Below are 17,461 nucleotides of genomic sequence, written 5' to 3'. Positions count from 1 at the left end.
CACAGCAAACTCCTTGTATTCTACTGTATGCTGTCATGGTTTGCAGATAAATCCAGTGCCTAAAGTAAGATTTATAGTGTCCTGAATTGGCTTAGTTAAGCAACTAGTGACTACTAAAGGCTTAGAGTAAATAAGTTTTGTTACTTTTTGGAGGCACTGGAGGATCTGAAGTTGCAGCAAGCTTCTGAGTGTGCTTTTTAACAGGAAAATTACAACCATATTGATACAGGGGCTACCAGAGTTGCAGAGAGTCTGAGGCATCAATCACTGAGCCAGGAGGCAGGGGGCAAGAAGAGGTTTGTAGGAATCAGTGAGGAAGGAGAAGAATCCTGAGCATCCTGAGCAGCCCACCATTGCTGGGCACAGTGGGGAGCTCCTTGGCTCCTTGTGCCAGCCAAGACGGGAAGTCAACATAGCACAGCAGCACAAAGCCACCCTGTTGTAGTGCTGTTCTCAGGCAGGCTCCTCCGTCTGCTGCACGGTGGCCTCACCCTGTGGGGTCTCATGGGGGATCAACGCAGATGCCTCTGTTCTGAGATGGACTGGATGGAGCTGCAGGGGATATGTGCCATTGGAATATAAATCCTCCACTTGCTAGGCTCAGTGTAGTGAGATGACACTGGAGGTGATAAAAAGCGCAGCTAATAAACAGTGGGGGAGAGGAAGGAAAGGAGCAAAGAGAGGGAGAAGTGTCCTTTAGTATTTGTTATTACTTGTGAAGCTGAGCCATACAGGCCATGTTTTGTATTGGTGCCCTATTATACAAAGATGAGAAGCAGGATCACAGGATCAGGACTCTAGACTTAGATTCAGCTCTTGTCTCAGTTGAGCATTCGTCTGGGTCCACATCTTTATCCACAACAGCAAAAGCTGGGTGCATAGCCCAGTGCAGGACATGATTCACTTCAACAATATACTGACAAAGGACTCGAGCACACAGAAATCCCATGCTATGCTCTTTCACATAAACATCAGCGTTACCTACGTAGGATAAGTGTAAACTAACCCTTTATTTTGAATTAATTACTTATTAAGAAAAGAAAACAGTATTTTGTTTAAAGAAGCTTGTGAGGATCAAACTCATGAATGGCTATATGGCATACATGCATATACATAGACAAGGAAGGTCATGAACATACCTAAATATTCTGTACTCTACGATTATACAAGCCATGTAAGCAGCTCTGCTTTTTTTTGGAGGCCAGAGCAAGGTTACTTCTGAAGCCATAGTACTGACTGGAAAAGGAGAGTAAGGGATACTTTGATTTGGTTTGGTTTAGTTTAGGGCTATTCTTCTAAATCAGTTTGGACTCGCAGGCTACATTCTTCCTAGCTCTTTATTTTGCATGGTTCTACTAAGGTAGGTCACAAGCCCAACTTTCAAAACATCAAGAGCTCACACTACATTGGATGGATTGCTAGACTGGAAGATTATATCTATGAATTTGCAGAACAATGCTCTTACAGCTTTTTATGTGTTTTTTTTTATTTTTCCCTTCAGAAGTGCAGTAAAGTAGCTGATGTGTATTTATTGCTCTCACGAGAAAGGACAAAGAAACTGAGCAATGTGAGATTTTCAGATGCCATACACCTGCATGTGAGATTCATTTCAAAAGAACTGAGGGTGAGATTTTGTACTGTAGCATCCATAGGAGCTTTTCATCAGTTCCCATTTAAATGTTTCATGTGGAATTTTCCAGTGAGGATGGCCGGAGCTATTAAGACAATGGTACCCATAGCCTGCAGCTTTCCTGCAAAGATGATTAACACAGTTGTCCTCTCCTCAGATCAGTGCTTAGGTTTCAGGCCTCTCACCTACTCAGCTGCTATTCCTTCAGCTGCCTCATACCCCCATGATTCAAAAGCAATGGCACAAGTATCTACAAATGATTTCTTTAGAACAAAATAAAAAGATAATATATTAAAAGAAGAAATAGAGCAGCTTAGATGTTTAGATAGCTTCACCTGGACCAGAGAAGGCTGAGCATGCCTATATTTTCTTTGAAAAGCATCTCGCTTTGTTACCTTCTCTCCCTAAACCATTTCTGATAAATGTGTCTTTTCCTACCTTCCTTTCTCCTCTGTTCCCGAAGGATTTTTACGTATGCATGAATTCTTTTCACCTCCAAATTACCAGCCTTGTAAAACAAAACTACATTTCATTAAAGACAATTTACAAGGCCCTCAAAGCTGATAATTGGGCCTGTTATCTTTCAAAAAAGTTGTTGATGTTTTCGATGGGGTAAGTTAATGTGTGGTTTCAGTGTTTGTTCTTCACAAACCCTTTGTGGATTTTAGATCAATACAGGTTTGCAGAAAACACTGATAAAGCAGTATGCAGTATTTTCCCTGTATGATTCCCTAATGCTTTTTATTTTTTCCCCTTTTCTGTTTTTTTTTTCTGCTTGTGTCCTTGATTCATCCTTTTTGTTTGTGGGATTTGTTTTGGATATGAGAACAAGCTACCAAAATTGACTCCTGTGTAGGAACGTGGGAATGGAAATAGGTCACAAGGAATCTTTCCATGTCATGTCACACACCTTTCATAAACGCAGCAGACTGCTTTTTAGAAGCAATTTCTTTACTTCTTAAAAAAATCTTCTTCTTTCCTATTGCTCTCCCACCAACAACACGGAGCAGTGCTGGGTGTTGGTGACAGAGGCTCCCCGGGGTCTGGGGTGCCAGAAGCAATGGGGGTCCCCATGGGTGTCCATAAGGACAAGGCTTGGCAGCCAGGGGAGGGGATGCCCTCAGGCCCTTACAATCACTATTGATAACTACTTTCCTACCCCTTGTGCCTTAACCCCAGCATAAAGCATGCTCAAAACCATGTCTTTTGTCAGTCTTTTCTGTAGGCTACTTAAACCAAATTCTTATGCTCAGAGACAATTCGCTTCTCTGACCATCTAAGTGGCACTCCAGAGAACTGTTGCTGTAGTTTCAGCCCACAGTCCATGGGTGACCGGAGCTGTGCCTGGCATTCCATCTGGCACTATGCTCACCACAGCCTTTCCCAAAGTCATAGCACTAACTTCACTCCCCCAGGCACCACCTGCCAAATTCCCAAATCATAGAATGGGTTGGAAAGGACCTTAAACATCATCTAGTTCCAACCCCCTGGTCATGGTCAGGGACACCTTCCATTAGACAAATGACATAGTTCTCTCCCCATGGCAGTCCCTGGAAGCTCATGGATTTTCCACGACCAGCTACTATGTCCCACTCCTTTCTAGCTCATGAGCTCTCAGTTACCTTTCTTTGTTCTGGTTTTATTTCTGCCATCATCAGGGTCATCACTCCATTTTCCAGCTTGATCTCAACAATGATCTCAACAAATTTTGTCAGCACATTTCTGTGGCCAATAGGTTGGACTGAGTGGTGAACCTTCCTTGGTAACCCAGGCAAATAATTATACTACAGCCTAGGGCCAATCCCCATTTTTACAGTTCTTTGAACAATATCTGTAAAACGGTATGAGTTCCCAAATTGTTACACCCATATATGGTTCACAGCTATATGTATCACAGCTGTTCAATTACCTGTGAACAAAAGCAGCTTCAGCAGTTCCCATCTTACAAGAACCTGCCTCATTTAGGTTAGGCAAAGGGTAATAGGAAGCCTTATCTGAATCTTTATATTTCTGCACATGGAATGACTTTATGCATTACTGCCATGGTTAAGTTCTAAGGAAACTCTTCACTGGGGGGAATCTTACTTCACTGTTGCATCTTACTCTTCATGTTACACTTTCCTTATCTAAACCACATCTAAATCGATTTAAATCTACATAATTTATCTAAACCACAAATGTAGGAAGGCGATGATGATACTTCCATCACTGGTTGGAATAATTCAGTTATCCAGGCAGACTCTGTCCAAGATCCCCCACATTTCTCCGATTTTATATTCACCTGTATGGTATCCCCTCTTATTATCTCCCATATAATATCTCATATCTCTCCCCTATTATTCACGTTCTTGCTCATCACTGGAGGGTGGGAAGCTCATTACAACTCGAATACCTGGAGGTAATGCTCCGCACAGCAGGGTGACCCCACCACCCACGGTGACACCCGCCCCCCCCCCCAGTCGTGGCCCCGGGGCGCTGTGGCGCAGTGCAGCCGCTGGGGGCGCTGCAGAGCAGAGCCTCAGGGAGCCGGGACGGTGCGGGAGTGTGAGTGTGGGGTTGGCGGGCCGGGCCGGGCCGGGCCCCCTTCGCGCTGTGCCCTTTCCGTGCGGCAACACCGGCGGCTGCCCGCAAGCCGCGGCCTTGCGGGGAGGCGCGGGAGGGTGCGGGTGGGCGGCATCCCCGGCTGGCCGGGCCTTGTCCGGCGGCCCGGGTAGGCGGTGCCTGCCCAGCCTCGTGAGGCGGCCGTGCGCCGTAGCTGCTCTTCAGAGGAAAGGTGCCGCTGCCCCCCCGTTCCCCACGCTCGTTCTCGGGCCCCGTGAGCCTCCCTCCTCCTTCGGGTTCGTTTCTCTGCGGTCACAGGGCTCGGGGCTACGGAGCTTCCCTTTTCCTCCAAAACCGTGTGAAGTCCTAAATCTGACTTTTTAAGCCAAGAGCAGGGCCTGTAGCGTGGACGTGAGGGTGTATGTGTGCTGCTGCTTTTAGTGGAGACTGGTGAGTGCTGTGGGGTGGCCTTTCCTGACCTTTCAGACTCGATTAAATGCATTCAACTGAGGTACTAATCTGGCCTGTGGCTGCAGGTGGCTAAGTTTTTTCTGGGAAACCAGGTTTCAGTGAGAAGCATTCCTCTAACTTGGTTATGTCTGTATCGCGCACTGATGACCCTTTGGGTTATCGTATTTCATAATGTAACTGTTTCAGTGGTGTGAAAAAGGTAGAGCTGTGGAGCCTGTTCCGTATGTGGGTAGCAAGGCTAAAATTTTCCTGTTCAAGGGACCTACAGGAACTTCTAGCTCTGATTTTGAAGAGGGGAGGTGAAGCAATACCCAGCCTTGTGCAGTGCAGTAAGTGGTATGTGCTTTCCCAAGTCTGAAGCTTTCTGGGGCAGACTTTGCAGCTCTGCCATGAGACTTGAGCTGTTCAATGCCCCTCTAACTTTTAGGAATATTTAACTATGTTTAAGACAAGACTTAATGTAGTCTCTGACTTAACAAGTAGCTCAAATCTGCATTGGACAGAACATTAGCCTCCATGTAATACGTTGTATTTTGTGGCTGTGCTGTGAAGCTAGAGTCTAATGTTGCTGTAGGGACTTCCTGTGTGCTGGTTTCTCTGAAAAGCTCCAGACGAATCATGTCTGAGCTCTAAATGCATGGGAGGATGGTGGCTTTCCTGGGGAAACCAGGCTTCAGTGAGAAGCATTCCTTTAACTTGGTTATGTCTATTACAGTTCACTGTTCATGACTATTCAAGGGAATGCTTAAGCTGTCTGGTAGTTTGGGGTTGTTCTAATTGGTGTTTAAAACTTGGTATGCAAATTTAAACCTGATGGATGCTGTAAATTAAATAGAAGCATTCTCCAGGGAGTGAAAGGATTTTTGGGTATTGGACATTAGTGACCTGTGTAAGTATAACCCTGCTTGAAAGAAAATGTGTTCTGCAAGTCTTGTAGATTCAGGGTGGTAGGATGTGCTTATATTGCAGTATGTTGCGTGGGACAACCTGCAGATTGAAAGTGTTAGTTTCAGTTATGTGGAGTAGTCAGCTGTTCAAGAAATCCAAAGGCAGTCAAATGTTCCAGCTATCATACTTGTCTTGTGACTTACGTGCAGAAGCAGAAGAAAGGCTTAAAGGGTCTGGCATAAAGCTGACTGGACAAAATACTGAATCACAGCAGCTGGTGCTGCTGAACAAACATGTTCAGTGTGTTACACAGACACTGGAGTTTTTCTCATAGTCTAGGTGCTTGGATTTCAGAGGATGTATTTGCAAAGCTCATTATTTTCCTGGCTTAGAGGAGGTGCTGTGTCTGTAGTTCTACTTTGGCAACTAAATTTAGGCTCATTGGTTTTGCTGGTTGAATGGACAGTATGTCTCTTTAATACGGACTTTCAACTGGTAAGGAAGACAGAAAATCCAAGACCTCTCCCCTGCTGAATTTTCTAACATGAATTTCAGTTGAAACTAAAAACTAGGAAGTGGTAGCACTGAACTAGTCACTGATGACTGGCTCATGGGCTGCTGGGACTGGTTTCTGTTCCTCTGGCTTCACTCTGACCTCCTTTGATGGTGGCAGGTTGGGACTGTAAAGCTGGAGAAAACACAGTTCTTAGGCTGCCTACTTTTAACTTCCTTTGTAGAGCATAAAGTGTGGTGCTTCCTTGGGCCCAGCTACTAGCATTCAAGCCTATGGCACACAATTAGTTGAACTCTTAAAATGAAATCCATTCTTTGAAGTTACATTTTACTTAACATTTGGCCTTTAAGTGACATTTTACTTTCAGTAACATTTGTAAGTATATTACTTGATTGAAATATTTTTATAAAGCAGCTTCCTCAGCTTAAACTCCAAAGGGCTTTTTTTTTTTTTTTTTTTTTTTTTTTTCGGGGGGGGGAGGGGAGAGGCAGAAAACAATGGTTTTGGGGTCAAATATGCTCTTGTTTAGCCACTTCACTGTGTGTGAGGGACTGGCCTCAAGTTTATATTAGCACAGCTTGGTTTATGGCCTTAGCAGTTGAAAGATGAAAGTCTTCTGTGGCTACTTGATTACTGATGCTTGCTTCTTAAACCTTTGAGGACTAAACTATTTTTCTATTACAGAATCTTCAGCAACACCGTTCTAGTCAGAATGTCTGCTCTTGAAACCCTCTTTCAATACATTGATGAACACCAGGACCTCTATATTCAGGTAAGTTTTCTTTGAATTTTGCCCTGCAGCACCAGACAGGTATAGAATATTAAATGTTAGCTTTATGCTTTTGTAACACCTATAATATGCCTGATAATAGGGCCCCCCCATATGACTGAGAGGGGGAGCAGGCCGCAGGTATGACTGACTTGAGTCAAGCCAGAAAACTTTGGTGTAAGTTTAAGCATAGTTCTGTTCAAAGACCTAGATCTCCATGGCAGGTTGATTAGAAAATGCTCTGTTGCTGTATAGTACAGGCAGTGACTTACGTAGAGGTACAAGAAGTTTGATGCTGTTCCTCAATGTCAAACTAGGTCTATACTGTCCTTCCTGTTTTGAGATGGGACAGGAAAGGTAGCAACAAGGCTGGAATAAAATTTTCTCCTATGAAACTGTTCATATTGGGCTATAAGGGGAGAGGTTACTTTCTGTGTTTTGCTGTTTAACCTGCTCTTTAAGTGCACCTTGTATTGCAATCCCTGTCGTGTGTGATGGAGCCAGTGGTATAGCATGGTAAACCCTCAGGCAAGAACTATGTCAAATTTCTTCTGCCAGTTGTTCTCACTGACCTTGCCTGGGGAGAAGGAAGATAAGGTGACCTTTCTGAGAAGCCTGAAAGACATTTACTGGTTCTGGATACTTTAATGGCAACCAGTAAGGCATGATATGCACAAGCTGTCATACTCTTAAGCTTACCTTATGTATCTGTAGACTTTATGCTACACTGCAGGGGCAGCTGTAGGAATGTGATGTCTTGGGGAGCTTTTGAGTGGAGTACTAACAGTTAGAGTACTCCTTTCATGAGAGGACAAAGCTGATTTGTCTCAAGTTTAAGCTCAACTTTTAGTTGGTTTTAGTTGGATTGCAAGGTATTGCATTTGTATAGAGTTTCCCATGGCATAATTCATGTGTAATTAGCTTCAGTTTTTCTGTCTTTTTGTAGAGGCTGGCAGAATGGGTGGCAATCCAGAGTGTATCAGCATGGCCGGAGAAGAGGGATGAAATCAAGCGTATGATGGAGGTTGCTGCGAAGGACATTGAGCGTCTGGGAGGCACAACCAAACTTATGGATATTGGGAAACAAAAGGTACATGAGCATCTGAATGACAGCTTACTAGAAGTTTTCTCTTTAGAAAACAAGGTGTTGCACTAGGGAGTGCTGGCTTCCTATAATCTTGCCAAGAAAGCCACTTAGACTCCATAAAGTATCATTTAAAATGCTGTTTATGCTAACCTCTTTCTAGTGGTAGCTCTAACAATCTTATGTCCCTTCAAATATGGGGAACCCCAAGCTATATAGCATCTAGTGGGCATCCAGTAAGTGTATAGCTTTATTCTGTGCAGATCCCATTCATGGGAATGTTATCCCATTTTTTTATTAATGTTGTTTAATTCCACTTCCAAACAAAAGGGATATTCACATGAGAAATATTTGCTGCACTTTTATCTAAAGAGAAGGACATGCAGGTTGTGTAATCCTCAGTGCCAAGTGGGAGCTGCCTGCCAGCTACTGTCAACTGGCTAAGTTTATCCTGCAGCTCAAGGATATGTACAGTGCAAAGCAGGCAGGAAGTCAAAGCTGTGTGTGCAGCTTAGCACAGCACAGGCTGGAGTGTACTCAGGCTAATTATGTGGTTCACTACTTCCTTGATGTCTGGTCTTCTACTCAGGATCACCACAGAAGGGTCTTGTGGGTAGTGGCATAGAAAAGCAGTAGCTGTTGGGGTATAGGATAATGTCTTTCCTGACACGCATTCTGAGCTTCCTTGGGTTCCAGATCAGTTAAGCATGTTGTGCTACATTTTGAACTATGTATTAAATGTGTTTTAAATACCTGTCTAACTGAACATGGAGACAGCACCTGCAACAAATGTTAGACACTTTTAACAGCAGGCTAGTGTTGGACCTTAGACTTGTAGTGTAAAGATACTGACTGAAATCTCAGGAAGTCTTACAAAGACTTTCAGGTTCTTCAGAACTGTTACATTTGTCACAAGGTTGCACTGCACCCTTACCAGAAACAAAAGGATTAATAGGCTGACTCCTGTCCTTATTTTTAGTGATCTGAATTGCTTTTATTCAGCTGAAAAATGTATATACTTATGAGAAATATGACAGTCTTATACTAGGGAACAATCCATTTGATATGTTTCTCCTCTGAAGTGTCTGGTTACTGCATGTCGCAGAATAAGACCCATACCAAAATTATTACATTAGCGTTTAAATAGTGGCATTGAAAATGCTATTCTTTGCTATTTGTAAGATTGTCATTGTAGTTGGTACTGGTGACTGCTGGGTGAAATCTGTGTGTATGAGGACCCTCTGGGCAGTTCCAGCTTTTGGTAGCTGGAATACATTTGTCGGTAGCACTACAGGTTCCAGCAAGAAAATGTCTGACTTCAGGGTCCTCTTGGGAGGGAATCTGTAGGATAATTCTAGTTTTGCTACTACCTACAGCTGAAAATCCTGTCAAAAGTATTTTGATTAATTCAGACACAAACTTTTTCCTCTAATCAGTGTAATTTTGGGGGGGTAAGAATTGATTTTTAGTTTATTACAAGTAACATTTCCATTAGGAATTCTTGCAGCTGGATTAAAGTTAACTTCAGTATTTAGTTTTATATTAAGTATAGACAAAATTAGTGTATTATGTACATTGCTGCTGTATCAGTGAAGGACAACATAAAGCACCTGTTGAACTTGTCTAATCTTAGTTTGCAGCTACACAACAGTTTGTACTGTCTTGATTAAATGTAAGTTCTTTCAGTAATGCTTTAATTGGAGCTGCAGCTGTCCAAGGACTATGTAACCTGTTGATTTTTTAAAAAATAAATTGGAACTTGGAGCCCATGTGAGCAGAAAGTCAAAGCTGATCTTAATCTGCTGCACAGTGCTGACCAGTATGTTCACTGAGAGAAATACATGCTGACTGAGTAGCATGTCATAATTGCTTATGGGGTATTCCAAAGGACTAAGCAAAGTCTAGGTCTTGAACAAAGATCATCAGCACTACCCTGCCCTTAGTTTAACAGCATAGGCTTGTATAGAGAAATACATCTGTTGTGCTGACCTTATTTGGGTGGAGGCATGTGTTATACTTGGTGATACCACTGTCGGGAAACTTTTGTCTAGAGCTGTCCTGTGTGCAGGATAAAAGTGCAGTGACAAGCAATACAAAGTGTAATATTGAATGGAGTTTATCACTATGCTTAGGTCAGCATTAGATACGGCAGTATGGCATGCAGACAGCTTTCTCTGCTAAAATCTGATATGGGATTGCTAGTTTAAGACTAACAGTTCTGAGTGGCTTGGAACATTTTGACTATTATTGGAACTTGTCAGGAAACTTACACTGCTTCTGGCAGTTTAGCTTAGTTATGTTTAGCTGTCTATATGCCTTATAACCTCAATGTTAAAGTAATTGGTTTATCTGATAAAAATGTGCCATTCTGGTGTTCCACATTTGAATAAAACTTCTTTCATCCTATTTCTAGCTGCCAGATGGATCAGAGATCCCTCTTCCACCAGTTGTTTTGGGAACACTGGGCTCAGATCCAAATAAAAAGACTGTGTGTTTATATGGCCACCTGGATGTTCAGCCAGCGTTACTAGAGGACGGCTGGGATAGTGAGCCCTTCACATTGGTAGAAAGAGAAGGTAAGAGCAGTGGACTTCAACTGATGAGCAATTCTCTAAGAAGTATAGTAATTTCTTAACTGTTCTAAAGTTGTGCCCTTGATTGTAAAGGGGGAAGGAGAGTAACAGCAGACATGGATACTTTTTATACATTGGATGTTTATACATGGATACTTTTTATACATTTTATACTGTTGAGAAAATATGCAGGGTGGGAAATGGTAAGCAGTAGAGTTGCAACGTTTTCCATCTCCGATAGGCTGTACTTGGGTGTAATCTTCCTTGCAGCTACAGCAAAGTCTTAGCTGCTGTCTTCCATTGTAACAATTTGTTGCCAGAAAGCTTTCTAGACCTAGTTTCTTGTGCTGTTCACAACTTGCAGCCTGTGGGGACTTTGGACCACTACAGTGGGCAAAACCTCAACACAGCTGCTTTTATGCCTGGTAAAAGAAGTGGTATGTCAGCCTCTCTGGGTTGCCTTGTGTTTGCATCCAGTGCTATGATGAGTACTGCAGAATCTGTTTTACAGAGCTAATGCCCAGACAAGTGTTCCCCTCCCATAAACAGGGATGAAGAAATTGTACAGTAACTCTTGTTGAAACAACACATTGCCAGTAGACAAGAGGAGACTAAAGATTCCTTTTCTGTTTAAAGCTGGTGCTACCCAGCCTTTTTCTTATTTCATTTGCTCAGTGTTGAGTGTCAAAGGTCATATGAATAGAAGGACATTAATCATTCTTGTTGCGTAAGCGTTAATCATTGCCAAGAGAAGAAGTATCTGTGGTAACTAGTATTTGTACTTGGGCACAGGCAGTAGAGCCCAAGTTACTAAGTCAGATTCTCATCTGAGTAAGAGCCAGACTTGCTTCAGGCTGTGGTTTATCTCCATGCAGCCTGGCAGTGTAAGAGACATATATACCTAAGGCTTCTTCCTTATTCTCCAAGTTGTTGGGCCTGTTCTGTCACTGTGGTTACAGCTAGTGCTTAGGGGCTGTAGTTACAGCTGAGTTGCTGCTATATCTACGTTTACTGTGATCCCGTGTGCTACATTTCCTGGGACTTCCCTGTAGCCTGTAAAACTGCTTTTTGACTAAAGCCCTTTCTGGGGAGACCAGCTTTTACCTGGAGAATCCAGAGAAATGATCGGTCACTAGCTACTGAACTCTTTGAGCAAAGAATTATTGAGTTGAAGCTAATACTGCATAGTTTCTGTAAGAGGAGGTAACTTGTTTATTGCTGTGTTCATAAAAAATGATACTATTGTGAAGGACATGGGAGCAACATGGTGCAAGGCAGTTACATCTTTTCCAGGCTAATGTTCAACTCCTGTCCAGGGAGCAAGTAGGGGAAGAGGTGGAGTAGCTTTGTAAGTGGGGAACTATTGCAGTCCTGTGCCTTTCCTATTTGCGTGGATGTATAAAGCAGGATGTGTAAACCCACTGATTCTTCTGAAGTAGAAATGGAAGTTAATAGAAGCAGGGCTAAAAAGCTTATCTGAAAAGATGTTTTCCCCTGCAAGCAAGAGATGACAGAAACTTCATCCCAATTTATCTTCACACTAGTTGATTTGTATCTACAGGAAAGTTGTATGGGCGAGGATCAACAGATGACAAAGGTCCAGTGCTTGCCTGGTTGAATGCCTTGGAGGCTTATCAACAAACTAACCAGGTATGTGCTCAAAATGTATCCTGTTTTGCATACAGCTGAGTCTACCAATAAATGTTATCCAAGCTGCAAACCCTTGAGGCAAGCCTGCTTATTCAGCTGATCAGAGAAATGATGCAATAGGCTTGTAAATTTGCTGATGTCCCAGTAAGGCTGAGTTGACTTGGTGACTGCAGGTTGGTCTTGTAGATGCTTGGATTGCACTTTAAATATTTTTTTGCTTTAACAAAATGTGTAAGAAGGAAAATATATATGCAGTCATCTGGTGCAGGAGGAATAATCAAATGTGATTGCTTTCATGTAAGGATATCAGATTAGCTTGGCCTTTAGCAATGCTTAATGTCTCACTGCCACTGATCTCTAAGAAGAGATTAACTTAGTAACACTAAACTGGGAGTTTTGGTGTTTCTGTTCAAGAAAAAGCGCAATCAGAAATAGCTCAGGTTGTCTGCATTACCTTGCAAGACAAGTTGCTGTTACTTGCAAGAAGAATAACTAGTTCTCAGATGCTGTCTAGGCATATAGACTATGATAGACTGGATAGACAGGGTTGCTCTGACTCCTACTGTGGCATGCAGTTTCTGTGGTTAGTATTAATTTTCCTAGCACCGTGACTTAACCTTGGCAACAGATTTCTGCTTCATTCCCACAGTTAAGAGGATTGAGAAGAAGTTGCCATTGAGTTTAGTTAACACTTTTTGCATATTTGTGCAGTCCAAACTTGTTAATTATACACAAAATATTATTAAATTCCACTGTCATGGAACTAATTTACCTGTGTCTACTTTTCTGCTTTGTACATGACATGGAAATTACTGATTGTTGAAGGAGTCCAGTGTTTTCACATATTTAATTGTTCTTGGTTTTAACTTTCAAAGGAGTTTCCAGTAAATATTAAGTTCTGCCTAGAAGGTATGGAAGAATCGGGATCTGAAGGCCTTGATGAACTGATTTTTGCTCAAAAAGATGCTTTCTTCAAAGATGTAGATTATGTTTGCATTTCTGACAACTACTGGCTAGGCAAGAAGAAGCCTTGTATCACTTATGGCTTGAGGGGTATCTGCTATTACTTCATAGAGGTAAGAGCTAAAGTACACTGCAAAACCAGTACTATTAAACTGGATTTTCCACTAAAGAGTGGTAGACATTTTCATGCCAATAGCCTTTAAGAAAAGGTGAAACTGGCTGAAATGGAACAGTTTCTACTAAGTGTCTAAATATCTTCCTTTTACTATTCTAAATGCTACTTAGGTGGGAGGGAAAACTTTCAGATGTATGAAGCAAGATATCCTGGTACCTTCACTGGAATATTCTCATGGCATAGATAATCTTCAGATCTTTACTTAAATGCAAGAAGAGATGTCACTGAAGTCCCCAGGGTTGGGACAGTCAGTACTAAGGGCTTGTACTCCACAGAGCAATAAAAAGCATATCTGCTTTAATTTATTACAACTGGGTAGTCTGGTTCCAAAAATAGATGTATTCTCAATATGTGCAGCAAAAAGCTAAGGCAAAAGTCTCTTCTGTACATTTGACAGTACCTTCATGCTAAAATAACGCCAAATCTTTATTCACTTCAAACCAGGTGGAATGTAGTGACAAAGACCTTCACTCTGGAGTTTATGGTGGTTCAGTACATGAAGCCATGACAGATCTCATTACTCTAATGGGTAAGAAAAGGGAGGTTTCACTGAATGCATCTAAAATAGGAATAAGAGCCATTAAAGCAGAGTGAGCTTGCAGAGAGTGAGTTCCAAAGAGCTGCTTACACTAGCAAAGCAATGACTAATGAAATGGTGCTTGCCAGGTATGTAAGGCTGATGCCTTAGATGCCGAAATATGGTCTTGCCAAAAAGTTGTCTGTCTACTTTAACTCCCCCTAAAACCTTGCTGCAGACTTGTATGTTAATTAAATTGGCTGTCTTCTGCACACTTGTCTACAGGTGTGACACTAAACTCCTTGGGAATCCTGCCTTCAAACAGCCAGCTAAACATGTAGCAATAGAATTATAGTTGCAAGGAAGTGAATATTTTGGGTAGCTGCAGATTCCATAAGTTCTTTCCGTGCTTAGTGGTACAAGCTCTGGAAGGGAGAGGTCAGAATTTCATGACACCTTTATGGAATTTTCAGAAGGCAAAGACTACTATTTCCCATGGGAAGTGTTCTCAGCAATGACATCTTTTTTGTCCTAGTTGAATCCTGATATTAGGTGCTTCTTGTTTACAGCTTCTCTTATAGACAAGAAAGGGAAAATCTTAATCCCAGGCATTAATGAAGCAGTTGCACCTGTTACTGATGAAGAGCTGGCACTGTATGAGAAGATTGATTTTGACCTGGGAGAATATGCAAAAGATGTAGGAGCAACAAAACTATTGCATGATACAAAGGTATACTGCATCACTCCCCGTCTACCCTGGCTGGCTATATTAGATCAAGCTACCTATATTAGTAGAAGGCAGAAACAAGTTTTTTGTGGCTACTTGTATAGTTACAGAGTAATTTAGTAGGCAGAGAATTAATTTAATGTCTTTAAAATGGTGATCTTGCTTTGAAGATAATTTCACCTGGTATACAGTTGACTGTGCTCTTAATATTAGCAGTTCCTCTGCAAGGTGTTAGGTGCTTGGAAACTTAAATCTCAGTTATTCCTTGTTTAAGGGAAGAGGTCTAGACAACTTTAAATTTGCTCCTTCATCTATATATAAATAACATTTCAAACTTGTATGGAACTTTATCTAGTGCTGTTCTCTTAATGCTAGATAAGAACTGCTAGCACTTGTTCAGAGGTCAGATACCACATCTACACAAAGCATCTGACTTCCTACATCTCTAGGAAGTTCAGTGGGTTATCAGAAAGTAAACGGCTTACAGAGATGCCTTCTCATTAGGTGAGAAAACAGCTTGATCTAGCTGTGATGAACTTAAGGCTGACATACTGAATGTCATCTTAGACCTAGCAAGCAAGGACAGTTTTGTAGCCATGAACTGGGCAGCTGCCCAAATCTTTGAACAGCTCAAGTTCAATAAACTCATGTCTGAACTTCTCAAATCTTTACCCTGGGACCTCTCCAAATGAATGCTTTTAAGAGCATTGAATCCTGCAAGGTATAGGTCTTGCATGCTAATTTTAAAGCATTAAACCCTAGATGTAAATACATCTCTTACCATAAAAAGCAGAAACAAGTCTTGTAAAAGACAAGTTTACATATGCAGGACTGTTTTCTGTCCTAGTACTGTCAGGAGGAGACTCAGATGAGTATGAGTAACAATTTTATATCCTCAGCCTTGTCTTTACATGTTCATCTTTGTATCAGCTGGGAGCACACAGACTTCCTTGTGTAGGCTTGTCCTATAAAGTAATGGATGAAATATAGCTTGTGTATAAGGAGGAGCTTTGATAGCGAACTAAAGCAGTTCAGTCTTAGGCTGAAATCCTAGCTTAACTTACCAAGGGAGTTTTAAGTTGTGTGCATGCAAGAAGAGTCTTAGGGCCAAGGAGAGAGATGGGAGCAAAGGCTGTAATATGTGAGAAACGCTGCTTGAGAGATTTGAACTGTGGCGGTTCAATTTGCTTGGGGAGTTCAGAGGCAGGTTGTACCTGGAACAAAGCAAACTGTGAACATAAAGGCCACAAAATTTCTAAGTCTAAAACCTTAAGTTCATGCTTGAGATACTGTAGCTGTCTTTATGGAACACAGATGTGTTTCAGTATCCAGTGTACTGAACAGCTGTGTCCAAGGCAGCAAGAAGGAAATGCAGGAGCATAGCTGAAAAAGGCAGTAGTACTCATTTTAATCAACCTGGAGTTCAGGCAGTTTAATGCAACTGATGATATAAATGGGGAAGGAGCATGCTGTGTGCCTCAGTCTACATGTGGTGAGGCTTTCAGCAAACCTGTGATCTTCATAAGCATGTGACTCAGTGAAGGCACCTGCCTGACTGGAGGCAGTGGGGACTAGACCTTCCAATACACTCACTGCACACTGTGCTTGAGAACCTATATATATGGAGTATAGGTAAGGTATGCATAGATATATCTTATGTATGTATATACATATCAATATATGGTATTTGTATCCTTGTCAGAAACAGACCATTCATGTTCTAAAAGTTTCATAGAACCAGGAGAACTAGAACAACCCAGCTGTTTTATCAAATATGTGCCTAATGGGAGTAACAGCTTCTGTTTGTAACTGAGGAGTCTTGAACAAACTGCACTTCTGGATGGGGGAAAGCACTGTTTCTTGTGAAGTCTATTAGACTGAGGAAATTATTACTTTGAGGAACTCTGTCAAACCTGATTTAACCTTTTGTATTTCCCTTTGCTTCTGCAGAGAGATATCCTTATGCATAGGTGGAGATACCCTTCCTTGTCTCTCCATGGAATTGAAGGAGCCTTCTCAGCCTCTGGAGCCAAGACTGTGATTCCTAGGAAAGTGATTGGGAAGTTCTCAATCAGACTTGTGCCAAACATGACTCCTGAAGAAGTCACAAAGCATGTATGTTGAGACGAATTGGTGGTGTCAAAACAACTACTGTCTTAATTTTAGTTCTTCTCCATGCTGAGGGGAAAAGTATTTGTTTTCTAAAACATTTGTTTACTTCCATTTTTCCCTGTTCTGCACCTCAACTTGGGTAATTGAGGGAATTGCTGTATGGCTCACATACAGCAATTGTATGAGCATTGTGGCCTGAATAGTCAATTTTTCTTAAAGAAGGGGCTTAGGAGTAAAGGCTAATTTTATTGTAGGGCACTTGGATTGCCAGAAGTGCATATACAGAAACATAAGTTTGATATACTGGCTAACTGTTCTACAGTATACTGTTAACTTGCCTAAAGGAGATATTCTGATTTTTGGGGCAGAGATACATAGGAATAATATGAAATAATAGTAATGGGAAAAGTATTGCTGCACAGTAGTAGTGACCTGCAAGTCCGTAAGATGCTTTTAGTATACAGTCTTTACCAGAGTTCATAGAATTGCTAACAGTAGGTAAGATTGTTCGATCTTTCTCATAGGTTGAAGAATATGTGAGCAAAAAATTTGCAGAGCTGCATAGCCCCAACAAATTCAGAGTGTACTTAGGCCACGGTGGAAAACCCTGGGTGTCAGACTTCAACCATCCCCACTACATGGCTGGCAGGAGGGCCATGAAGACAGGTCAGTGTGTTTTCTGCTTGCCATTGGGAGAACTAAAACTTTTATTCCAGCACCTCAAGAAATACTGAGGAGGTTATGTTTGCATAATACTTAGTGTTCTGCACTTAAGTTCGTCTAACTTAAGTTATGAAGCATGTCATGTGCAGTCCTTGAGTCTGATGTACAAGAAGGGCAGAAATGA

The 17,461-nt window shown here is 41.8% G+C and overlaps 1 protein-coding gene across 2 annotated transcripts in view; it reads left to right on the top strand.

The window, feature by feature from the left end:
• The window catches only part of CNDP2 (carnosine dipeptidase 2), a 40,981-nt gene that overhangs the window by 21,815 nt on the left and 1,705 nt on the right, over positions 1-17,461 (top strand). The window contains exons 1-10 of one of the 2 annotated variants that reach the window (XM_057414742.1): positions 4,152-4,174; positions 6,729-6,816; positions 7,760-7,903; positions 10,311-10,473; positions 12,032-12,120; positions 12,996-13,196; positions 13,703-13,787; positions 14,345-14,505; positions 16,453-16,617; positions 17,139-17,280. In XM_057414742.1, coding sequence (XP_057270725.1) covers positions 6,757-6,816; positions 7,760-7,903; positions 10,311-10,473; positions 12,032-12,120; positions 12,996-13,196; positions 13,703-13,787; positions 14,345-14,505; positions 16,453-16,617; positions 17,139-17,280 — 1,210 coding nt within the window. In that variant the 5' untranslated portion in view covers positions 4,152-4,174; positions 6,729-6,756. Of the gene's footprint in view, positions 1-4,151; positions 4,175-6,728; positions 6,817-7,759; positions 7,904-10,310; positions 10,474-12,031; positions 12,121-12,995; positions 13,197-13,702; positions 13,788-14,344; positions 14,506-16,452; positions 16,618-17,138; positions 17,281-17,461 lie in introns of those variants that run through there. The other variant, XM_057414741.1, reaches the window with a different exon arrangement.

This window comes from Pezoporus wallicus, unplaced genomic scaffold, assembly GCF_028554395.1.
Source record: "Pezoporus wallicus isolate ANWC-B61680 ecotype Strahan unplaced genomic scaffold, APGP_CSIRO_Pwel_v1 contig_2, whole genome shotgun sequence".
Taxonomy (NCBI): domain Eukaryota; kingdom Metazoa; phylum Chordata; class Aves; order Psittaciformes; family Psittacidae; genus Pezoporus; species Pezoporus wallicus.
Note: the sequence above shows the minus strand (reverse complement) of the source record. Positions and strands in the feature narration are given on the sequence as shown.